The sequence below is a fragment of the Paramisgurnus dabryanus genome, chromosome 12, assembly GCF_030506205.2.
Source record: "Paramisgurnus dabryanus chromosome 12, PD_genome_1.1, whole genome shotgun sequence".
Taxonomy (NCBI): Eukaryota; Metazoa; Chordata; class Actinopteri; order Cypriniformes; family Cobitidae; genus Paramisgurnus; species Paramisgurnus dabryanus.
Window position 1 is genome coordinate 23,094,149 of NC_133348.1, and position 26,608 is coordinate 23,120,756.

General features: G+C 38.0%; 1 protein-coding gene across 1 annotated transcript; it reads right to left on the bottom strand.

Moving 5' to 3' along the window:
* Window positions 1–414: 414 nt before the first annotated feature.
* Window positions 415–26,608, bottom strand: pinx1 (PIN2 (TERF1) interacting telomerase inhibitor 1). The gene is made up of 7 exons (XM_065257240.1): window positions 26,535–26,608; window positions 26,064–26,173; window positions 25,798–25,890; window positions 25,626–25,707; window positions 25,114–25,203; window positions 19,653–19,738; window positions 415–1,140 (listed from the first exon to the last, which is right to left on the bottom strand). The coding sequence occupies exons 1-7, from the start codon at window positions 26,551–26,553 to the stop codon at window positions 523–525; spliced, it is 1,098 nt and encodes a 365-aa protein (XP_065113312.1). The 5' UTR covers window positions 26,554–26,608; the 3' UTR covers window positions 415–522.

Consider the following 26,608-nt stretch of genomic DNA (forward strand, 5'->3'; position numbering starts at 1 on the left):
TATTTCACATTTAATTGTACTATTAACCAGGGTTAGGCAAAATTCATATATTAAGAAAAAATTCATGTTGGAAAACTTTATGTTGGAAAAGGAGATTGTAACTGAATAGGCCACGCCCCCACAGGATGCAAGCAATTGGAATGACAGGATGAGGAATTTCTTGAATCGCAATTCATGTCACAGAACAGGGGGAATTCCATTAGTCCAAAAGAAGCTTTTAGGCAAAACAAAAATTATTTTAGATCTGATAATGTCGCCTGTTTATTCTCTAAAATGCAAATCAACTGATTAAACGGTTTAAACTCTCTCTAACAATCCTTCCTTTAAAAACAATTAAAGCCACAACATTAAGAAAACTTTCCACGAAGTGTTTTAAATGCATTTTTTTTCTATAAAAAAACACAGCTGCAAAAATAGCTTAAATATTTTTATTTTGTTTTGTCATGTAGTTTGAATATAGCGATGAAATTCATGGGCTCACTTTTGTGATGTAAATATTAAAAAGTAATCAGTTCTAGAAAATCAATCATCTTTCATCATCTCTGCCTGCTTTCGCCGTTTCTTTTTCTTTTTATGTGAAACATCCGTGTCTACATTTTCTACAGTTTCATATTCATTGACCGTCTCTGTATGAGACTCCATAGATGTTTTATTCTTCTTACTCCTCTTCTTCGGGATCTGAGCTTCTTCCTCAATGGCAGCATCTATTACTGTAGGGGCATTGGACTCCTCACCCTTCTCCTCTCTTTCCCTCTTCTTCTTCTTTTGCTTTTTCTTCGAGCGACTCGGCTCTTCCAAGCTCTCTTCTGTTACTGAGGTCAATGGAACATTATCTGCAGTCTCTCCGTCATCTTCAGCGTTTTCCTGCTTCCTTTTCTTTTTCTTCTTCTTCTTCTTGGACTGTTCCATGTCGCTGGAGTCCTCTGTAGAGGCAGGTGGAGATGGTGCATTGCTGCTGACCCCAGGTGAAGATGCCGCAGAGCCGTTTCCCAGCTGAGATCTCTTGAGCTGGGCCATGCGCTGAGCAAAGTACTCTTGCATGGACAGTGTGCTGGTCACTGTTTTTAGTTGTTCCTCTGGGTTCTTTTCTGTGTCATTTGCATCCTCCCTCTCTTCCTGAGAGTCAGGTCCACTGCTTCCCTAAGTAATGAGAAATGAAAAATGTGAGAACAGTAATACGCAAAGACATAACAATCATTTGCATGAATTTGTACAATGTGAATCATAGAAAAATTTAAGATTATGAGGAGGAAAGCTTTAATAATTGGTAGAGAATATAACTAGCGCAACCAAAGTCAAGGATTTAATTCCCAGGGAGATAATAAAATGTATATCTGGAATGTGCAGTGCTTTGGATAAAAGCATCTTCCAAAAGTAGTGTTGTTAGAAACAGGCCAACTGCTTAATCCAAATGCACCGTCATGTACACACCCAAACACGACTCCACCCGGAGTGCGTGGGTCTTTAAATACTTGAACGGTAGCTGTCAATCAACATGTCTTGCCATGCTTAGACTTGTCCCATGTATCTAATGACATCATGAAACAGCGTGTGAAGTGTGAGCTGCTAATCATGTAAGAGACATTTACAAAGCACAAAAAAATTATATACTATAAAAAATATGTAATTGTTTAAAAACAATAAACCACACTATGCTCCTGTAGCTCAAATGATAGCCTTGTGTAAGCAGTACAAAACATCATGGGTTCAATCCCAAGGAACACATAATGATAAAGTGTATACAGCACCTTGTATTGGCTTTGGATAAAAGTGTCTACCGAATTCCACTTTGTATATAAACAAGCTTATATATATAATGTGGTCTGATATATTGTTTATATAATTTATTTCTTTATAAATAAACACAGTCTTGCAATTTAACACAACTTTAGATTAAAGGTTGAATATTCTGTCATCAGTTTCTCATCCTCATTGACTTCCATAGTATTTATTTTTCCTACTATGTGAAAAATAAATGGGTATTGTCAACTGAGTGCTCGCCCTAATTCATCAATATATCTTCAACAGAAAAAACTCTTAAAGGGTTAAATCAACATAAGGGTCCGTAAACAAGGACAAAATATATATATATATTTTTGGGTGAACTGTCCCTTTAAAAATTGAGCCACGTCAACCGATCTACTGCGTAAACGGCTGAATTCCACAGCAATCTCCTGAAAAACTCGCCGGATGAGTAAATGTCACTGCTTGTGCAAGGCAAACTGCGATGGTTATTAGGGAAGTATTAAGGGAGAGAAAGAACCTGCTAGCACAACATACAGCTTAATCATAACAGGCCACAAGATGGCAAGACACAGTGACTATGTTGAAAGACCACAGAGGAACGCTTTGGATTAAAGCGTCGTCCTGCAATACTTTATCAAAGCGACACTCTCTCTCATTCATCTTCATTGGGCTAATGGCCTCCTCAATGCATAATGATTTGCGGTGAAGAATACCCACGCTAACACACACGGCTGCTCTACGTTACGCAGGTGACGCCGCTGAAAACGGCATTTTTCAAAAGATGTATCAAGGGACTAAGGCGAAGAAAAAATTCACAGTGTTTGGGCTCATCTTCGATAAAATATACACAGGTTGCAATAGTTTTGAGCAAGCAGAGAATAAAATGCATTTTATTACTGTCTGCAATGCTGTAGAGGTTCTTCAGCATAGCTTCATTTTATTTTTTTACCCGTTACTTGCACTGTCCTGTGAGCAGGACACCAGAGTTTACTTCAATATTTTGTTGGAAATGTCTATGAATGCAGTTTTTATATTTCAAAATATTTTACAGTAATAATAATGCAGTGACTGTAATTTATTAATTTGTGACAAGAGTATGCAGCAAACCTCACACACAAAGCTCATTTTGTTTTTATAATTTTATGTAAAAAATAATACTATATTGCATTATTTTTATTTATTAAAATAAATTTAAACTGCTATAACAATTTTTTCTTATTTAATTTATTTCACCTCCAGACACTTATTTTCCATAAAAAAAAACTTTAAAAAGTGTCTTCTTTAAAACAAGACCAAAATTAGGCTTCTAGATCAAAAAAGCTATATTAATTTGAAGGGGCACATCACCTTTTCACCCCCACTCAAAAAAGGGCTGTGTTTTAACAAGTGGAGAAAAACAGAGAACTAACTGGATATAAGGAGGAATGGGATCAGGACAGAACCCAGACCAGATTTAAGCCTGGATCCTCATTAATCTGAATAATGTATAGGCACCAGGTTGTTATCGCATATCTTGTATCACACTAAAGTGGGTTATTTCGCAATAACAACCTGCTCCCCGTACATTATCACGCCTATTACACTGCTATTTATCTCTTAAGGAGCATTAAATATTGTTTTGAACTATTTTGTTACCTTGGGTAAAATATGGACAAACCCAACCATTTATATTAAACAAATGTCCATTAATTAGAAAATGCCCATGTGACCCAGCCATGGGTTGAAAGAAAAAGAACCTAGCATAAATTAAATTAAACCCATCGGTTGGGTTTGTCCATATTGTCTGTAGGCATGGTTTAAAACCGACCCAGCATTTTAAGAGTTTACCGTAAACATGGTATAATGTTTATAAATAGATAACCAATAAATGACAAATTTGGTTGCTGTTAAAGGAATAGTCTACTCTTTTGTCATATTAAACTATGTTTTTACCTCAACCTAGACGAATTAATACATACCTATCTTTTTTCAATGCGTGCACTGTACAGCGCGTTGTGAGTGTGTTAGCATTTAGCCTAGCCCCATTCATTCGTATGGTACCAAAAAAAGTTTTATTTTGTGGCACCATACTTACTGGTATAACTCCTCATGTAACAGTCTTTAAATAGGGAAAACACGGAAGTGTTTGGTGGCTTCCCTGTTTGGTACCATAGGAATGAATGGGGCTAGGCTAAATGCTAACACATTCACGACGCGCTGTACAGTGCACACATTGAAAAAAGATAGATATTTATTAATTCGTCTAAGTTGAGGTAATCACATAGTTTAATATGGCAAAAGGGTAGACTATTCCTTTAAAACCAGTACCCTAAATATGTACCCTAGCTGTCACTGGGTTTATACCCTTTCCAAAAGTTCACCTTTGTAACTAAAAAGATCATGTTAAATACCTCAGAGGTACATTTTACTACCACAGCAAGCCTATTTCACGGCAAAAAATGACTTTCTAACTTAGTATTTTTGTCTTGTTTTCAGACGAAATATCTGAAAATTAAATTAAGATGCTTTTCTTGATGAGCAAAATGACCCAAGAAAATAAGTCTAGTTTTTAGACAAAAAAATATACAATTTAAGTGAATTTGTGCTTAAAAAAAACAAAATTATCTGCCAATGGGGTGAGAAAATTTAGTGTTTAAGATATTGGCAGATATTTTTGTTTGTTTTAAGCACAAATTCACTTAAATTGTATATTTTTTTGTCTATAAACTAGATTTATTTTCTTTGGCTCATCAAGAAAAAGCATCTTAAATTTAAGAATTATTAGATATTTGTACAGGAAAAAAGACAAAAATACGAAGTAAGAAAGTCATTTTTTGCAGTGTAGCACCTCAAAGAGATATATATTAGTAACAAACGTATACATATCTGTACTTTATTTGGACCGTTTTAAAGGGTACTGTCCCAATCCCAGTGACAGCTATTTTAACTATTTTCTCAAACAGAGTAGGTGGTCGCAGTGGATACAATTTGTTGCTACAGGTCTCTAGAAAAGTTAAAAAGATGCCCAGAGGAAAACCCAAAGACCCGCAAAAGAAGCAGAATTCAGCTTTCCTTCAGCTTCGAAGAGCCGCGAGAGTCGTTCAGAAGTCGTGCGACTGGGGGGCATTTAATAGTGAACTGTGAAATGACTCTCTGGAGAGAAAGAGTGCACAAGAAGAGGGATGGAGTGAGTGGGGAAATCCTCTTCATCAGAGAGGTGATGATAGTGTGTGTGGTGCGATGTCTCGCCGCCTGGGGACCTCCATTAGGCTTATCTCTCTAATGTGCCGAGAGAAACGCTGCTAGAAGCAATCCCTCAACAGTGCTGAGCACGGATCGGGTTATACCACACGCATGCCGTCGCAAACAAACAAGGCAACCTGGAGAGCAGACTCAGACTTGACGCAAGTGCTACGTACAAAAGCACGAGAAAAAACAACCTTTTCTCCATTCCTGCTCTTTTTTTCTCTTGCTCGCTCTCCTCCTGGCAGATGGGAGGCCCCAGGAAGAGGATGCGTTCCCTGAACTGTGTGCAGTGTTCAGATAAGGGCCGCTGCTGCAGCAGCTACGGGCTCCTTCCTGCTCTGTTCTCCCCAGGCATAGGCGGTTTGAGATGGGGGGGTTAGGGTTGGTCCTGTAAAGGGTCTGGGATTGGGAGGGGGGCATTTAGAAGGCTGCGATGAGGAAACTGAGGAATAAGACATCGGGGTTGACGCCAACACACCGCAGCAGACAGTCTGAGCCAGGCGTGGAACGTGAAAAAAAAATGTTGTCGAAATGTCTTCGAGTGTGTTATCCAAACCCAAATCGTGACGACACTTTGGAATTTGCTGCTGAAAACTGCAACTAATTTGTCCCACTCCGTGCTATGTCAGATAGTCCTTAATTTATAACCCAATATTCCTCCTGCATAGAGACACAGCACTATGTCTATGTTAGTTTAGCACCGCAAATGCAGCGTCAGCAATGAGAACTTTGTGTCCGGGGATTAAAGACTGCAATATGGCACAATAACACAGTGCTATATATAAAGTTATGATTATTTTTTGGGAGGAATATTTTGCAATACCTAAACAATAATCCCAGTTGAGGATGTTAAAGAGTCAAATAAAGATTTATTAATAATGTGTACATACACAACAAACAGGATAAGCAAAGTCAAGTTTAAATTTGTAGGCGCAAGACCTAAAATGTTGCTGAAGTTGACCGAGCATTTTTAAGAAAATCTCAAAATGTTTTTTCTACTTAATCTAGAAGCATTGAGGATAATTTACTCCTCCGAGGCTTCCAAGTTAAACTATATTCTAAACAAACCGCATCCAGCCCATTACGGTAGCGCGCCGATGGATATTATCGAGATGATATCGGGAAGAGGGCCGGTTGTGAGAATGTGTTTTCATTGTCCTGCCACTATTATAAATTTGGTGGTGGCCTGGGCTTATGGATCGAGACCCAGACTACCCAGCTGTCCCTCCCTGATGAGGAGAAAGGACCCGCCGCACCATCCTTCATACCATTCACGTAGGTGGACAGCGAAACAGGTGGCACCCACGCAATGCACTGCTTTGCATTGTTTAATGAGCATTTTAAAATGTATCGTAATACAAGACATTACGTGATCGTAATGTAATGAAGCAAAACGAAGCAAATAGACCAATTACATGCCATCATTTGTTTCATGATACTAAAATACTTCAACTTTAAAGAACTTAAGTTTAAAATAATAAATAATTATTTTAAGAGAAAGTAAAAAATTAGAATGCAGTTGTCTTTTGTGCCACTTTGTAAAGGTTAAAATATTGCTTGCACCATTTCTGCTAAATATCTATTTTCAATGAAAGCAAGTTATACTAGTTTAGTAGACATGAGGATAAGACTTGTTTTTATTTTTAGAGAAAAAAATTGGGTGAACTACCACTTTTAAAGAGCATGTTAATATGCATGATGAACAGCTGTATGGGCTTCAAATTAGGGATGCTAAACAATTAATCGCGATTAATCGTTAGCAGAATAAAAGTTTTTTTTTTACTTTTGATTTGAAGTAGGGATGCTTAACGATTAATCGCGATTAATAGCTAGCAGAATAAAAGTTTTTGTTTACATCATATATGTGTGTAAACTGTGTATAATAAATATGTATATATATATAAATATGAACACATTCATGTATAATTTTAAGAAAAAAAAATATAAATTATACATAAATATACAAATGTATATACACATGTAAACATTTCAAAAACATATGCATGCATGTGTTTATTTAAACAAAGTTATTATACACAGTTCACACACATATATGATGTAAACAAAAACTTTTATTCTGCTAACGATTAATCGCGATTAATCGTTAAGCATCCCTACTTCAAATCAAAAGTTTAAAAAAATCACATCACATTATTTTATTTCCTGCTACAACATTTCAGTCATAATGATGGACAGAAACTAATTTAATATAGATACTTAAGAATTTATGCCTAAAAACAATTAGACTGACAACATAAAATAGGTCAACTGAAGGTGCTAAATGAAAATGCAGAGCTATCCAAAAACCACCAAATGCAAACAGTAAGTAAGAGTGATGCAAACCTCTCCACCAACCTAAGACCTTCATTACTTATCACGTGTAACAAATGGCGACAACACTCTGCATAGGGCATCAACACTAAACTATGCTTGCTTTACAATGTAAAGTGCTTGCCTCTCCGTGCCCTCCGAGGAGCTGATGTGTCAGCCTTAAGATGGAGGACGCACCGTTTATTCTCTGCCCTGCTGTGATTTATTAGATTAAACCGGCGGTGATTAAATGCAAGCCGGGTCCCGTGAAAACAGTGGTGGCGGCGACTCTTAAAAGCATCAGGCGGTGCTGTAATCACCATGCCGGGGCAGTCCTGCCTAGCCAATAATGACTGCTGGGCAGTTTCGTTTACCTATTTTTGTTAATGTCGTTTTCATTTTCACACTCATTTGTAGGTGTCAATAGGTTGTATGGGCTTGAAGCCAGTTGCCAGAGGGTACGTAGCAAGCAGTCATTTCAAGGCCATCCGTTATTATTCTGTAGCGGCAGCAACGCAACCTGTCAACAGCGCGAGGGAGGCCGTGCTTTTGTTTGAGGCAATTAGATGTTATCTGAGAACATATTAGGGCTCCCGCACTTGAAAACAAACATGTCTTTGAAAGCCGGCGCAAAGGCGTTGGTTACTGAATTAGTCGTGAAGCCAAACATGCTGGACCACATGGTCACAACGTGACATTTTGCACTGCAATCTGGTCCCGACTGAGTAGAGATTTCTTAAAGTAGCTGTGTTGAGATTATGATGTAACAATCTTGAAATAGAAATATTAAAACTTTTCAAATGAACTTTATTTTAGTCTTTTGCTCATTTTTGTTAAACAATTAAAAATGGTAGAGGGAGTTTGGGTGTATTGCAAGCCAGATTAAAGGGATAGTTCACCTTAAAATGAAAATTGTGTCAACATTTACTCGTCTTAATGTTATTCTAAACCTGTATGAATTTCTTTTTTCTGATAAACACAAAAGAAGATATTTTGAGAAATGATGGTAAATACACAGCGGATCATTGACTTCCATAGAAGGAATAACATTTTCCAGCTTTTCCAAACCTGTTTAAAATGTATTTTTAACAAATGAAGACATTTTGAGCAATGTTCGTAATCAAGCAGTTTTGGAGCACCATTAACTTCCATAATAGGGAACAAATACTATTGAAGTAAATGGTGCTTCAAAACTCTTTGGTTCAAACATATCAAATTACATACCAAAATATCTTCCTTTTGGGTGAAGCTTCCTTAAAGGGCTGAATCAAGGTTCAAACAAAAAACCTCAAACATTAAAACTTGTAAAGAGGTGTAATCTAATTTCTAAGCAACCCATGTTCATGTGGGTGATTCTCGCGAAATTAGACTTATGAGGTGTCATGAAAGATTTTGATAAAAAAAGGAAATGCAAAGTAAGAGTATCAAAATTAGAAGCATACAGTTACAAACATCTCTTCATGTACAATTTTGCAGTTTGCACATAATTTCAAATGACATCATACAAACAAATTTTGTTGTTTTTTCCACATTTAAAGGGAAAAATTTCATTACCGCAACGTGTCCATGACTGGATTTGGGTTCTTTGACATGGAAATACTTATAATAAAAAAATCTAAAAAAATAAAAAGCTTCAGTGCATGTTATACTATAAACATTTACCGTAAAGAAACATGTGGTATTTGGTGATCATTGGTAAATGTAAAGACAATGATTTCAATCATTGTTTAAGCCCTCAAGGAACTAACTAACATTTTTTTTTTTAAATAGTTGGAAGGGACATAATTGACTGTGACACTCAAGATGGCTACCAGGTAAACAGTTCTTATTTTTTCTCTCCAGATAAAAGTTGAAATTTTGTTTGTCATGGTACCTAGACAACTTTTTAGTTCTCATTACCAAAACATGAGTTTGTAAATGCATATATTTAATGTAATATCATGTTGCAGTAATGATAATTTTTTATAATGATAATCTAAAAAAATTAAAATAATTATATAGGAAATATTTTTAAATCCTCTAAAAATAATGGTTATAGTAAGTTCAGACCTTAATCTTATATGTGCAAAAAATTGTCTTTAAGGGCTTTTTAAAATTCTGATGCAGGACACCTTCAAAATCTGGATTTCGTGAGAATCACCCATGCTCAATAAGGGTCTGTATAGTTTAATAGTTTAAAACTCTTTAAAAATCCTCACTTGTCAAATATCTGTGTCAATAGAAATTCACATAATAATTAATTGTGAATGCAAATCAGCAGTTCTGTTATGGGAGCTCTACTGGTCTGCTGGCATACTTGGGCCTAAGTTTTTGCATCATCAGCAGCATTTCTGTCCATTCAGCCCCGCCCACTATCCAGCTCCCATGCGACCAATGGCAGCCCTGCCTCTTGCCCGTTCACCACATCTGCCAAACGGTGGAGCCTCTTCTTCTCATTTGATGAGAGGGTGGCGCTGGGGGAACGGGCAAATCAACTGGCCAGCGATCCTTCATGAGGACGGGCGTGGGCTGATTTAGTACAGCTACAGGTACCACCCTCTAGTCGGCAGCTTTGTGTTTGAGCCAGTGTGGGAGTGAGAGAGGCCACGGGGTCACGCCAACCCCTGTAAGCACAGCGAGGGGAGATGCCCGATCGACTGAAAGAAACCATGGAGACAAACTGTCTCGCTTCTTAGTTTAATTTAGGAATCCACAATTTATTACGTTCATAAAAACATTTAACAAAGACTTTTATGTAGATATGCATCTAACTACCCAATATGCCCAACCAAAGGAACACTGGAAAGGTCAAGTAAAAATTATTTTTAGTGCTTGCTGTTCAAAAACTTTAGCAACAGGTAGCACCCTAAAGTTTTATGCATAGCATAAAGAGAAATATTAAATTATATATAAAATGGCAACAAGTTGAATAAAATATTAAACCGTATTTCATGATGCCTTTACTGATAGTCATCCATTCGCCTCTCAAATGAAAAATCTAGGGCGTAATATAGCATAACATGCAAAGATTTGATGTAAACATTATGGTTACACCTTGATTGTTAACGTAACAGACAATATATGGAAAAATGTAAGTGGGCAGACCATATCAGATGATACTTTGAAACACTCCACGCATACAGATGGAGTTTTCACAGGAAATATATAAGCATAGGCCTTAGCGATCCACCATTGACGCAAAGAGCAGTGGTAAAAAATGACTAAGTTTCACTGATGTATGAAGCAGTCGGGAATCCATTTATCAGCGGGCCCTCAGCGGTCGCCTGCTCGGGTCCCTCAAGTCACAGGCCGCGACGCTCCCCTTTTGACTGATTAATTAGCCAATCACAGGACATTTTTCACCAGCAGCAGGAGGGTTTATTTCAGCTAATGCTGGGGCCTGGCAAACCCAGCCACGTTCGAGCAAACTCGGCTCTTTCCTTTGGGCCTGCCGCATTGGAGGGGGCTACAAAGGGGCCGAGGGAGATAAATCACACCCACTCCTTGCGACTCCATAGACACTACCATACAACCTAACTAAGGCCCACGAGAAGAGAACGAGTCAACGAAAGAGAGAAAGGTGGGTAGAGGGAGAAATAATAGAGGAGACATCAAGAATAAATACTGAAAGCTACAAAAATGTGATCGAGAGAGGAGTTAAAACAAGGCATGAGGAAGGAAATGTTGTGAAAACAACATCTGCGAATGCTGATCATGGACATCACACTTCCAGCCATTGAGATGTTCCCACATTCTGTTGGAAAAGTGAAAGGAGGTGATGGATGACGGTCAGGCCTCCAAGAGGGGATCTGCTTGGACATGGCTGTCACTTTAAAAAAGCCATTCATTATAGTGTCGATCATAATCTTTCAAGATTTTTCAAGTGTGTTCAAGAAAATATGAAACACTGCATATGACGCAGAGACAGATTGATTTTTTTTATTAGGGCTGTTCGGGTAACCGCAATCCCATGTTACCACGCTACTGACAAGCCGACCGCAGAGGATGCCATGCAACCTCACCAACGGTTGTTCACGTTTAACTCATGAAGCTTCGTTCTTCTTTAAATCGCTTTAAATAAAAACTTTTAAGGGCGGTTTCCTGGACAAGGCTTATAATAGTCCCAAACTAAAATTTTTGTTTAAGCTACCTTAATTTGAAAACATCTTGCACTGACATTTTTAACATATATTGGTGTCATTATTTTGTCTCAAGATGCAAATCAGTACAGTTTATTTGTAAAGTATGTTTGTAAAAATTTTCTTAAATGTCTTAATATGATTAAGGCGCAGTCCTGGATTAATCTTAACCCTGTCTGGGACCTTTCTTACCCCCATATATTTCTTAATATTTTTGACACAGGACGTAATGTGAGTTGTTATATATAAATGCAAGTATATATTTAAGATATGTTTACGTGTGTATGTAAATTTTTTATATTCATGTATAATTTAAATTCTATATAACTATAAACAATATTTAAATAGTTTTTTCTTAAAGCAACACTATGTAGTTTTTTTACCTTTAAATAATGTCTCTAAAATTATTTCAGTGATAGAACAACTCTTAACTGGATGAATTGTACTGTTGCTGCAACCTGAGCAGCCTCCTAGCTGCTACAAGCACACTCTGAAAGTGGCGGTGGAGGGTAGGAAACACAGCCCCGCCCCTCCCCCTGCCTGCAGAAGAGTGTCTGATACCAGGCAGTGTTGCTCTTTTCAACCACATGGGGGAGCTGTAAGTCATTTTTACATGGAAACTACATAGTGTTGCTTTAAAATAACACATGCATGTGTGTGTATTTATAAACACATAAATATTATGCACAGTACACACATATGTGATGCAAACAAAAACTTTTATTTTGCAAACGCTTAGTTACGATTAATCGTTTTGTGGCCCTAATTTTTATTTCATTAAGACACTGCTGCGATCTGTATTGACCAATACAAAAATAAAAAAAGTGGACAACAAAACCGCGATGTTTTAATACACTCTCAGACATAAACGTACAAAAGTTGTCCCTGGGACAGTACGCTTTAAAAAGGTACTGCTTTGTACCCAAAGTGTGCATATTAGTACTTCAAAAGGTACATATTGATAGTTCAAAAAGATACATATTTGTACCTAAATTGTTCATATTAGGACCTTTTTTGAAGGGTTCTGCCCCAGTGACAGCTTTTGTACCTTATTTATGACAGTGTAGCCAACTAGCATCCAATAACTAAATTCACATCAAATCAAAAGTCTAACTTTGAACTTTATGTAAATCTCACAAACATCTCTATGTAACTCTCGTTAAATCAAGGTAATAAGACTTCTGCAGGACGGGGTGTCTTGAAACAGCCACTCCTATACATGTGTGTATGTCTGAACACTGTGACAGGAGATAAGAGACTAGCAGGAAGCTCTGAGGGAAAGAAGGAAAACCCCTGGAGCAAGAGGTGGGGGAGAGAGAGAGGTCGGCCAAGAAACAGAACACTCGAGCGGACTTTGAGATGGACACTTACTGCAATAATGATTTGACAGTGACACAACCCTTAGTATCTCCAGCTAGCTACTTACATCACCCATTATACAGAATCAATTAATGGACGATGTATAATCCATGTGTGCTTAAGACTTATGCTTTTACCGTTCTGTGTACATTAGACATCAGGGCTCATGTCTTGTGTTATGAACCCAGGATGCACCTATTAACCTAGGTGAAAAAAAATCTTACATTGCCTATATCGCTTCACAAGCACACAATACGCGCAAACAACCGCCTCCTCACTGCCTTCCTATGCAGGTCTAAATGCCCCTCTTTTACAGGGCTTGCCACCAGCCCTTCGTCGCATGGCCTCCTGGGATGCCATTGTGAGCCTGTTCAGATTGGTTTTCAATCCGGTCAATGGAGTCCCTCCAGAGCAGGACAATAACAAACTGCAACAAAACGATTAGCAGAAGAAAAAAATAAAAATAACACGCTGACGGCAGTTCCAATTTTAAGCAAACCATGAAGCTTTGCTATTGTGTTGTGGTTTCTCGGTAAATGGGTTGTTCAGCGGGGGTACAGATTTGGGGGTTTCAGACCTGCAGCACGTACATTAGCTGGATATGAAAATGCTATATCACAAAACACTACGGCAAACATTGCCACAAAGACGGGAAGGTACACTGGTGAAAGGTGCATTGTGTAACTTTTAGAAGGATCTCTTGACAGGAATGCAATATAATATGCATAATTATTTAAAGACCTTACATGATGAACTGTATTGTTTTTATTACCTTAAAATGAGCCATTTTTATCTACATACATCACAAATCCTCTTACATGGAAGTTGCCATCATGTTTTCTACAGTAGCCCTAAACGGACAAACTGTTCTATAGAACGTGTTTCATCCCTACATTGTCTCAGACGACGACATGATTGTCCTTTTGCGGTTACCATATGCGTTTTGAAATTGAGGTGTGAACTAGATGACGCTAAAGTTTACACACATTACCTTTAACACATACACACAGGGCCATAAACTAACTTTTTGCCATACCTGCCTGGCCATTCAAACTACATCTGCACTAACTACGTTCAAACAACACTTACCCGTATTTTCCGCACTATAAGGCGGACCGAATAATAAGGCGCACCTTCATTTAATGACCTATTTTAGAACTGTTTTCATAAATAGGGCGCAATGGATTATAAGGTGCATAGAATAGAACAGGGGTTCTCAAAGTCCGGACTCCGGTCCGGATCCGGACCCGACGGCAACTTGATCCGGACCCGCGTCCACTTCATATTACAAGTGCATTAATTTCTATGTGATTGATTAAATGTGTGCATGTGCTATTTTACAAATGCATATTAAACTTGTAAACCATTCGTTTAGTGTTTTTTTCTTTTTAGATTTAAGAGTATTCCTGGTCATAAAATAAAACGAGTTATTTAAAAATGTCCTGTGTGACGCTGTAGCCATCACACCCAGATATTATGCACAGCTAACTTACTTCATGTACTACGGCTTTTGATCATTAAGTCCTTATCAATCTGAAATCACTGTTGGTTTGAGTCGTTTAAAACATGCTTTTAAAAAAGCACCACTCATCAAACATAATCTTAAACATATTCTTTATTATCATGAAAATACCTGAAAAGGTTTGAAGAACAGTAATATAAATATATCCTTAAGCCATTTCCTGGAGCTCCGTGTGTCTGGTTCTTCGTCTGCAGCGCATATTAAGTTTCTGCCCGAGAGCGCCCCCTGGCTTTTGGATGTAGCGGCATTTCACAGTAATTCATTGAGAAGCATTGCAAGAATCATAAGCCAATTTATAGGTGCACCCCTAATTTTGGTCAGTGTCTCTGCCTACCAACCACACTTTTTTTGCCATGGTTTATGCATATGATGGAGAACAAACTGTGCCCTTTCTCTAGTTAGGTTGCTCTGTATTTTGCACCTGATTACTTTTGGCATATTTCTTGTGTTTATTTTTTTTATTTACTTTAAATGCAAAATACACTTATGTTTTTCCCAAACTATTTGTGTTGATTTGTTATATAAACAAATGATTTACATAAAGTTTTTCCGGACCTATGAAAATTATGGGAATTCAGATTTGGACCTTTGAATGTAAACTTTGAGAACCCCTGGAATAGAAGATACTGCAGTCAAACGTTTGACTGGGTTCGATGGGTGTTTCTTATGATCTTACTAAACTTTTTACCTGAAGCATATTTTTGTAGACAAAATTATAGCTGTGCATGTTAATGTATTAATATAACATATTGATTTCTTTAATTAGAAAACTAAAACCATGTTAAAAAAGTTTTTTAATGGATTAAATGGACTGAGTTAGGGGCCCATCACACAGAACATGTTTTGGCAGTGATGGGCGCCTTTTTTGAATGGATTTCCACACCTTTTTTGAGCATTATGCGTGCTGTTGATCCACGGCAAACACCTTACATTTTAGCAGCCTCCCGCACCACGTCAGTCAGGCATAGAGAAACATGGAGGAAAACTCAAACACTGTGTTAGCTGAGCACTAGCAATACATTTTTTACAAGTTCTCGCGTATGTGACAAAAATACGGAAAGCGTGATCAAGTTTTTACAGCACATTTAAACGATGGGTCAATCGTTTTATGTCAACATACGCTCAGCTGAATCTACAGATGGGTTTACGAAGCCCAGGTAAAGTCAGCACATCTCACTCTGAACTGCGAGATGCGCCATCGTGGATTTAAAATGAGATAATGCAGAGATGAGAGAGAACGGAAGAAATTCTAGCCTACATTAACAACAAAAACATTATAGATTAGAAAAAAGTTTTAGACATCAGTGCCCAATTAAGGAAAACTGGATAGAAGATGAGAAACATGTAAATGATGTATGTAAAAGTTTGTATTCTGCCATGCCACAGATCTCATTACAATATGCTACAGGGTTTCCCCCAGAGAATTGGTTAGTTAAGGTAGGGTTGGGCAGGGGGGGCGTGGCAATCAAAGGGGCGGGCTTACGCGTCATTATGAAAATTTTTATATTTTTATTTAAAACACTTAAAAATAATAATTTAAGCTTAACTTAAGCTAACTTACTTTAAATTTGCAAGAACTATAGACTAATACAATAACAGGCTTAAATAAACCCAAAACATAAGTCCACACGTGTTTTATCAACTTATCAACTGGCTATCCTCCAGACAGTCAATGTGATGGACAATTTTGTCCATGTGGCACGTGTGAACGCTCGCGGTGTGAAGCGCGTCCGAGATGTTTTATCAACTGACTAGTTATGCTCCATACTAGACAGTGACGGCCTGGACCACGTCTTTCTCTCATTTCTGCCTTTTTTGCAGCAATCTTTTTTTTTGGAAGACCTAGTTAAGGCGGCAGAGTTTCCCAGCTTAGGCGGGCCGCCCGAACTAAAAAGTGCTGAGGGATGTGCTATCTAGATATAACTTATTGTATATGTATCTTATGCCTTGAATTAGTCAAGGGGGTTGTGTGATTATTTGGTTCATAACTTTCTATTCTGAATGTTAAATCAATTATGAGGCAAATAATAATAATCGTTCATTAATTGTAATTGATGTCAAATGTTAAATTAACCAAGGTTTTGATTTTAGGTTAAATCGTCCAGCCCTAGTTTAAAGGGACACTTCACCCATTTGCATTAAGCTTTGTATAGTTAGAACCCCAGTCATGTTTTTGAATGGTCATGCATCATTTCCTTAGTTGCCGCTGAGACAGGAGAAATACAGATTTCAGTGTTGCATTTCCTTCTTTCAATGATGTAAAAATCATCAGTTTGCATCATTGAAAGAAGGAAGTCCAATATCTTTGTTGAGGGGGTGACACTACAAACACCCCTTTTCTCGGTCAGATAGGCACCAAATCCTAACGTATTTTACATTTCGACTACAAATATGACACACTTTCAATAAAGATTCATGTTTCTATGGGTGAAATGCTCCTTTACAGTGACAAAAAAGGCAGTGGAGTGCAGCTTGTGTTTACAGGCATTTTAAGCGCTTTGGTGTAATCTTCCCCTTAGAAACCAAGCAGCGGTTAAAAGCACAAAATATATAGGAGCTCCTTTAATATCATTTAAGTATCATCACAGGGGCAAAGGGTTGCTAGTTTGAAGATGCTACAATATAACCTAATTTGAGTTTAGTTTAGTCTATTCACAACAAAAATCCCCAAATTACATGTGTTGTTATTCCATAGTTTTGATGAGTTAAGTAAGCATGCACAGGATTAGCCACAGGTATCAACTATTTAATTGATCCTATCTATATAAATATCACTGATGTTAAAGTCTTAACCAGTCAACATGGAGCAAAAATTCTCACAATATCTATGAGCTCATCTAACTGCAATGTCATACAATATGGTGCTTAGCAACTAATTCACTAAAACCAAAACAGAAAAATAAGCCACTGGTGAGGACACACATCTCTGCGTGTACCTGTTTGTTGTCAAACACACAAAGAAATGATGAAGGGATTTAATTATAGTTCTTGTGAGGCAGTACTATATTGATACTTCACTTAAGTCTTAATTTATTTGGCTCAATTTAACTGCGTGCTTAACATAACAAATATTCCACAGGTGCAGATTATATTTTTGTAAAAATAAGAGTTATATTTTAACATTGTTAGAACATGTCATTAAAAATAGGGGTGCACCTATATATCGCCTGATGATGCTTGCTATGCTTCTCAATGAATTACGGTGAAATGCCGCTACATTCAAAAGCCAGAGGGCGCTCTCGTGCAGAAACTCAATATGCGCTGTAGATGAAGAACCATACACACGCAGCTCCAGTAAATGTCTTAAGGATATATTTATATTGCTGTTCTTCAAACCTTTTCAGGTATTTTCATGATAATAAAGAATATGTATAATGATTATGTTTGATGAGTGTTGCTTTTTCAAATGCATGTTATAAACGACTTCGACTAACAGTGATTTCAGATTAATAAGGACTTACTGATCAAAAGCCTTGGTACATGAAATAGCTGTGAATAATATCGTCCGTGTGATTCAGAATAGTTATCAGCCACGTATTATTAGTGTATATCGGCATTTATGGGTGCACCCCTAATTAAAAATCATCCAATTAAAACACCCGGCTGTGAAATATTAGCCTACTGAATAGTGATTGGTCTTCTTGCATCTATTTGCAATGCATCCTAAATTATATTGCAAAAACGCAGTGCACATGCCAAGTGTCAGAAAAGCTAAGCAGGTCTAATGCAGAATTGCATTTACACAGGGCTAAACCTGTTTGATGTGTTCGTGTAGCTTAGTTGGTAGATTACTGAAAGATCAAGGGTTCGTTTCTAGGGAACACACTAGGGGATTAAATTGGACTACTCGTCACGATACAGGCGGATATCTGATGTTTGCCTTTACCTAAAAAAAATAGTTTAATCTTCATATTTGTCAAATTGTTGATATTTAGACAGTGTGCAAAAACAAGACACACACTTTTCTGTCTGTGTCAGAACAAAAACACTTACAGAAGTCTGGAACATCTTGAGGGCGAGTAAATGATGACAGAATTGTCATTGTGGGGTGGTGAACTATCCCTTTAAGCACCATAATAATCTAAACTGATCGATTAGACTACATTTTCGATTCTAAGGTCACGATTCGATTTTCGACTTGCTATGCCATTTTTAGACTTGACTTTTATGAAATATTATTTCTGACCTTGAACCCGGAGATGCCCTGCCATGTTAGTCGTGCTACCAGTGGAAAAATATGGTACACGCACATACCTGATAAAACGAAACTTCCTGTCAGCTGAACGTCTGACGAGATTGTGAGACTATATCCCAATAAGTCATGTTTAAATGCTGTTTTCAGAACTAAAATAAGTTGTTCTGGATCTAAGTTCAGAGAAACGACCGGTCCTGGCACAGACGCTGCTCTGCTGTACATGCATGCTCTGAGATCAGCTGGACTCAATCGGGAGGCGTGTGCTGTTTTTTGTTTCCCATGTAAAGGATAAAGAGCAGCTCGCGTGGTGTCTCCTGCATCTGCCATGCTATCTTTTAGCTGATTGTAGCTAGAGAAGTTAGTGGAGGTTAACTCGCAGCACTCAACAGGTGTGTTTTTTTCGCTTGGCAAGCAGACCGGACATGACATGGGGGCATGGCAGCATCGACGATTCCATTTTTTTATTCAAAGTTCGAGGTTGTGACTTAATTTCGATCGATTTAAAATCGAAATCGTGACACCCTTAAATAAGACTAACGAATTATTACAGATGTCAAAACAACAAATGATGTTAAATTAAGGACTCCAAAAGGAAATAAACATATGCAACAGAGCCACATTCAAACAAAAAGTTAAAAACTGCCAACTATTAGAGCCATGTAAGCCAAAAACTGCAACATAATCCTCCAAAAGCTTCAAAACCAACTCTTTGAGATTTGAGGGGTCATCAGAATTTCTCTTTTTGACTTTTTTACTGCTTCCTGTACCCGGGTGATGGAGGATAAATGGACTTTGATCGTGCCCACTGGCACACCATCAGAAATACACATCCTGATCTGACCACAGTGCTGGCTGTCAGGACTACAAGGTGAAAGTGGAGAGAGAGGGTACAAATCCGTTTAGGGGATTTACGTGGTATCCCAGCCTACAGTGACTGATGTGTGGAGTCAGACTGCACGCTGTGACACGGCTGATAATCAGCCTGCGGCTTGCCGTGCACAGGTGACATCGGAGGTCAGCTGTGCTTACAGGTGGGATCAACTGTAATGTGTCAGGTAACCAGCTGAGCGGCTTTACGTGTCGGCTCAGGTTTCTCCATTAAATAAAAAAAATGGCCAATTTTTTAAATGTTAGAAGTTTGAATTTAATAAAGTTTAGGGGTGGTTACACAGCATACCTCATCTTGGTCTTTTGCTTCTCGTTTCGATCTCTTCCCAAAAATACAAGCCAGGTCTGTTTCACTGCGGCTGGACAGGTCCTTTCCTGTAAGAAAAGGTTAAAACCATAGACTTTTTATAGATCTGACATGATTATAGCACACAATAGATCATTTAGATAAAACATAAATTTAGGATGTGCTTTAATTTAACCCCATGTGGGAAGCAGGGTTCGTTTTAGCTTGCATTGTCACCTGCAGACTGTCTAACCAACACATGCGCTTCCTGATAAACATTTACCGATCCTCCTGCTGTATGAAAAACTTAAAACGATGGGAAGCATGCATTTTGCAAAATTTCGGAGAGATGAAAAGAAACGGCTTCTGGTTGTAACCGGTTGACAAACCGATATTTTTCCAGCACCACTGAACTATTATAATTATTGATTTAAAAGGATAAAGGTCACAGTTTTAAACTCCTGCCGAGAGGAAAGGTTGAAAGGTAATAGAGGGCACGTTGCGTGGATGAAGAGGATGAAACAGGCGAGGAAAAACAAACGATGCAGGGGCGACCCCGCCTTGCGCCTCCCGTTTTCCAGCAGCTCAAAGGCTCCGGGAGCGCCTGGGCGCCCGTCTCAGCCTTAAGTCCTGTTCTTCCAGCTGCATCCTCTTCCTCCAAGCCGCTCCTGATAACGCTCACTTATTTATTGCTCTAGGCTCTTTTCAGCGTGGCTTTCAAAGGGGAGGCCTTGCCTTCAAGTAACTAAAGTATCCTGTAAGCAGTCTAAACAAAAAACTGATCACAGTGGACATCAATTGGAGCCCAAAAATGACCTCTTCACATTTGGCACACTGATCTATCAACCAACAGAGGCTTTGGTTGTAAATACTTCTGAAGATTGAGCTTTTCAAACTTGTCTAAAAGCAGCTGATGCACAGAGTTATGAAATGCCGCAACGTCACCGTAGAGATGGCAACGAATGCGATGGGACTCTGGCCAAACCAGATTTCTAAATCACAGCAGCTTTCTCGGATTGGCTTGCTAAGCCGACAGGCGAAATGCTAACTGACTGCCTCACAAGACACCTGGATAAGCTTTTCTGTTTGTACAGGAACAAATAGGGACAAAAACAACAGATCAGTAAGTGGAGATGATCTTTTAACAGCCTGAGCAAAAAACTGAAATATCACGCTTGTTTGGTCTCTCAAAAGAAGTATAGTTAATTATTCATGAATCTGTATCTATAACAGCTTGACCCACTCATTTACACACACATGATGTAGTGCTTGCAGTTAAACTTATATCAAAAAAATCCTGGATCAGTTGATAAATGGGCAGCCAATTAAATCTGGGTTACTGGTTTACACTGCTTGTGCGCAAGATGGGCATCGGAGACGCTGGTGCCTTTCTCCTGGTTAAAAAATCATCAATCTTTAAAACAAGCTACTATACAGCAAACTCAATCTAAAAATATATAAAATGTTTAAATAAATACTATACAGACAAATTTCCTTAATACACATACTCATTCTCTACATTCATTACCATTCACATTTATTATACTAAAGGTCATCTAAATTTACATATATGAATTCAAACCAAACAAAGTTCAGTTATAAAATGAACGTGAGGGTCTGCATACTGCCGGATTTTTGTAAACACCCTTACTTTGTATGTGGCAAGTAGGTCAGGAGATGTGCATGTAACGCCTTGTGTACGAATACTACATAGTCAAACTATGGTTTGCAAGGCTATGCGTTAGAATCATCAGGGTTCCCACACCTTAGTTAACTTCAAATTCAAGGACCTTTCAATGACTTTCCAGGTCCAATAACCTCAAATTCAACGACTAAATGTGGGGGCACATTTCAAGTGAGAGCAAGGTTACATCTTTTAAGTTTACCTTTTAAGATACATTGTTACAGTTCCCCTTCGAGGGAACTCGCGCTGCATCACTGCGGTGACACTTTGGGGACGCCTCCAGGGGTACGTGCATCTGAATGTGTTCATCAAATTCAACCAATGGTGAGACTTTATGACAATGACAGGGTGACATGGGAGCCAGAAAGTATCTCGCTATCTGAAATATTGCCAAAGACGATGCTACAGGGACGCAGGAAGTATGGCAAGGGAGATGCAGCGTCTCGTTCCCTTCTCAGCGAAGAACAGTTACATACGTAACCAGAGATGTTTTCATGTGTCAAACACAACTATGCAAAAAAGCATTTTGGTATGAATCAACATTCGCATACAGAAGATATAAGCATTTCTTATCCAACACTACACAGGGAATAACATGGATTTTTTTTTTTCAGAAAACTTCTGCCATAAAAAAGCACTTTCAATGACCTGAATCTATGTATATATATATTTTCAAAAACTTCCCAGAGCCTTGAATTTTTCCCCCCAGCCCAGATTCACAAACTTTCAAGGATTTCAAGGACCTGTGAGAACCTTGAATCATAGACAGTAAAAAATATTGACGTAGTTTCTGTGATGTCACCCATAAGTTTGTGAAGAGCATTTTTGAAGCCAATAGTTGGCGGAGCCTGTTGTCACCATCTTGGCAGCGCTGAAATGAGCTGATCTCTGCAATAAATGCCAGTGCCATGGTTGGATAGTGCAGATTAACTCTTTCCCCGCCATTGACAAGTTAACTCGTCAATTAAGAGAAACCCCTTCCCTGCCAACGACAAGTTTTCCAATCTGGTGGCACTCATACCCAACTTATAAAACCCGGAAGTATTCCCTTAGGAACAAAATTTTGCATTTTTGAAGAAACCTCCCCATATTTCACAGGGTGATAAAAAGAGAACAAAAAAGGTTTTTTGTTTGAAAGCAAAGGGTTTAGTCTTTCATTTGATATATTGGATGTTTATATATTTAAAGAAGAACAATTTCTGGAAGGCATTCAACTTTTGTGAACACCATAAAAATGCTGTCACTGGCTTGCAGCTTTTTTTTTTTTTAAACACTGGTAGGGGAAAATTTAAGGGGCAGTATTATCCCTTTCTGACATCAAAAGGGAGCCAAATTTGATTTACCTAATTTTTCACATGCTTGCTAAGAATGGTTTACCAAAGCAACATTACTGGGTTGTTCATTTTCTATGTTGATAAAAGCACTGGGGACCCATTAATAACATTTAAACATGGAAAGAGTCAGATTCTCATGATATGTCCCCTTTAATATAATTTAAATGGATGATATACAACCAGGTTGTAATGATCTTATTTATTTCTGCTGTAAAGTTGGGCATTTTAACATGGGTGGTCTATGTGGGATTGAGTCTCTTTTGGAGTCAGTCTCTAGCGGCCAGATGTTGAATTAAAGTTTAAGTTACTTTCATATTGGCTTCACAATAGAAACCGGAACATTGCCCCTTGGTTAGACCGTGCAAAAACCAGCTCTTTACATTGCATTTAAGATGCATTTTATTAAAATGTGTGTTGTTCCCTACTTTGCAAAGATTTTTCGAAGATATAATCTGTGTATTTGCTCAACCAACTTCATGAGGTGAATCCTGAGATGCTTTATTATTAGTTTATAAAACTTAAGTTTATCTCCCTGAATGCTTAGTATTTCCTACCAACAACAAAAATAACATATTTTAGCTTTAGTAAAGACGTTCACTTTTAAACACGTGATAAAACTAAATCCATTACAGGCCTTATCCTAGCAACGGCTTTAGTCGGGCGTACCCAGGAAACGGACAAAAGGTGAGGCTTTCTGTTGGTTACACAGCAACTAAAATCAGCAAAAGGTGATCCAATCAGCAAAGCCGCCCCAGGGGACATGGGCGGGACCCTTATGCATCGACACGACGAGTCAATTGGCATGACAACAAAGCACGAGCACATTAGCAGTTGTAACAACTAACGTCACGTTTGACATTTAAAAGACGGTTACACGGCTTAGTTCCACTTTCAGACATGGTAACACAAGCCTTCAATCTTCTTCTGGATCAAATTACATAGATCATATATCTGTCTAAAATTCATAGGTACGGTTATAACCCGACTGTCATAATTTTAAAAAAGTGAAACATAAAATGTTATCATTACAGTCAAAGTATTTTTCCCTGGAATTCAAATCCACAGTATTTGCGCTGCTGTAATACAATGTTCCAACAGTTAAGCTATACAGAAACACTTAAATAACACTAAAAATACTAAACAGTACTAACCAAACACAACATGTAAACCTGTGATGGGCTAAAGGGTCGAGGTTTTACAATGTCATGTCATTCAAACCAAAAACAGAAAAAATCTCTCCCATTAATGAGCTTGACTAATGGCTTTTCAACCCAGGAAGACATAAAATGTGACTTATTGAGCCAGAGGGCAACATATAACCAATTAGAGTTAAGCCGAGGTCATGAACATGGGGTTAGTGGGGTTGTCCAATTACCAAGGAGGTGCCAAAGAGATCTTGAGTGGGATGTCCTTAAGATATCTGTACACATCCGTGCTCATGTATGCAATAGCGCATTGCCTCTTTTGTAGGTGAAGATTAAACATTTTTTTTAAAAAAGACGACAACAACATTGTTCTGGATGCTGTGTTATCTCTGGGACTCATCAGGTGCTGATTGAAGCCATTTCGAGAAGTAAACGCAATGGCTGTGCTCCTCACAGGAAACAGGAAGTCAAGCTTTTAGGAACAGCATGCTACGCTGTCCTCTCAGGTGATAAGAGACGAAAGGTTTTTGCCCCACATTCCTGGCATTTTTTATAAACATCCAACATGGAAAATTAAAGTTATTAAAGTTTAGATATAATTCCTAATAAATTCCTTTTACATAAGAGACCATCAACAACATCACGCTGCCCTGATTCTCATTCTGGAGAGAAGGGAAACTGCACTGAAAAATATATACTATAAATATCAGCTCAAACTCAGCAGTCTTTTACTTTAACAGGTTATTTGATCAGGTTTGTGACTAACATGTAGACAATATGCCAAAAGCTAGCTTTATGAGTGACTCCCCCCTGTTTTGGGGGCAGCCCAGACTTCTGGTTAAGCTGACCGAACAATTTTATCACGTTGATCTACTGCAGCAGTGACCCATGAGCTGCTGGTACATATGCCAAAGCATACAACGTTCAGTTACTGAACACAGGAAGAGATGGATCGGGACTGAGTGGGGGTTCATTTATAAAGGAAATTTAAAAATACACAAGAACAAAAATGTTTTTGTGCTGTACAAACCCTTTACAGAACACAACATGTACTTTATGCAAAAAAAATAAATCACCATCGCACTTTGACAAGATTTACCATGTAGAGATCAACTGGAGTACTAATGTTCCTGTAGCTCAACTGGGAGAGCATTGCATTAGCAGCGCAAAAGGTTGTGGGTGCGATTGCCAGGAAACACATACTAACAAAACGTACTAGTCACTTTGGATAAAAGCGTCTGTCAAATGCATAAATGTAAGTGTAAGTATGCACATTGCAGATGGTGACACTGTAAACTCACCCTTGGTGAATTTCATGTAATGGACCCTTTTTTTGGATGTCTTGGATTTTTCTTCCAAACTGAAACTCTGTATTTGTTCCTGCGCAGGCTCTGAATGCAAACAAAGACATGTCACAAAAAATCAAAGCAAAATGGCAACCACACAATTAAATTATTTTGATGCATAAGAATTTTAAATATCATAACACCATGTCAACAAAAAGGAAAACTGCAGTTAGCAAACAATATATAACGTATTTATTTATATTAAAAATGGTGCAGTGGAGTGAAATATGTTCAGTAGTTTTTTTTCTTTCTCAAACATTATTTACAGTGCAAAACATGCAACTAAATTGTTTTCATGACAGACATGAAAACCACAACATGACCAGTTAGGTTTACGTCATTTTACCATAAATGTCATTACAGCACCACCTAGTGTAGATTAAAAGAACTAAAACATTTAAAAGCTGTCATGAATACTTCTATGCTCTATTGTTTTTTTTAATTAAATTTCAAAATAAAATTCTTACCGTCAGTGTGGTTCTGTCCATGACAGCTGTTAAGCTCAGCAAGGAGCTGGTTAAAATCATCCTGATGGGCAATCCAGTTGTCCTAACAACACAAACCATACCATCATCAACAATGTATGTTAGGATTTTGAAACTGCATAAGTAATCAGAAAAATTATGAATGGTTCTTCACCTCATTATTAACTGAAGTGCCCAGACCCAGGCTGTTGTTTTTGACTTTAACCTTTATGTGTTCTGTAGACCCCTGTTCACTTTTGCCGAGACCCTTGCAGGTAAACAATGCAGAAAGGACTCGTCAATATTATATGCAAATGTCACAAATGTAATGGAAACACCAGTTTTTTAACGGTTTGCTGACAAGTAGACTAATTAAACTGTAGGTGTGTGGGTAAACATGTTTACTGCCAAGAAACAGGCAAGTTACTTAAGTCTGTTTACCTTTCCTTTGGACCACCCCATGCGTTCCAGCATCTTCTGCCCAAATTTCGACTCATCGTTGCTCCATGCACTGTTTCTGGGGTCTACAGACCACTTCTGTTTACGACGAGCTAACGAAATATAAAACAATGAGAAGTAAATTGAGTTAACGTCCTTGATATATAAGACGACTGCTTTTATTTTTAAGTTTTCTAAATACATTAAGCTTAATTTGAGCTCACTAAAGTTTTGTCTCAACTATAGTACAGCATAAGAGGAAAGCTTTTGAAACATGAGTCTTCTTGATTTTAAAGAGCCATGATAGCACCCTGTTAGCAAACATGCTAAACAACTCATACTCAGGAATCCTAGAATTACATTAATACGATTCAAACATTGACTCCCATTGATATTATAACAAATCCGATCACAAATATGTTCAATTACACAATTACATTGTACAATAAAATACTATTTAAACTGTTAACTCACGCTCGGCAAGCATGGACATCTTAAGGGGTCCTCGAACACATGGAGGAAAGACGTGAGGACTGTCCTACATGTGC

Bases quoted from the DNA above. Each gene is read 5' to 3' on its own strand.
- pinx1 (XM_065257240.1), bottom strand. The intron at 25,204-25,625 runs GTAAGAATTTTA...GTTTGCATTCAG, and splicing joins TGGACAGAACCACACTGACG to AGCCTGCGCAGGAACAAATA. The intron at 19,739-25,113 runs GTGAGTTTACAG...CTTTTCTTACAG, and splicing joins TTACATGAAATTCACCAAGG to GAAAGGACCTGTCCAGCCGC.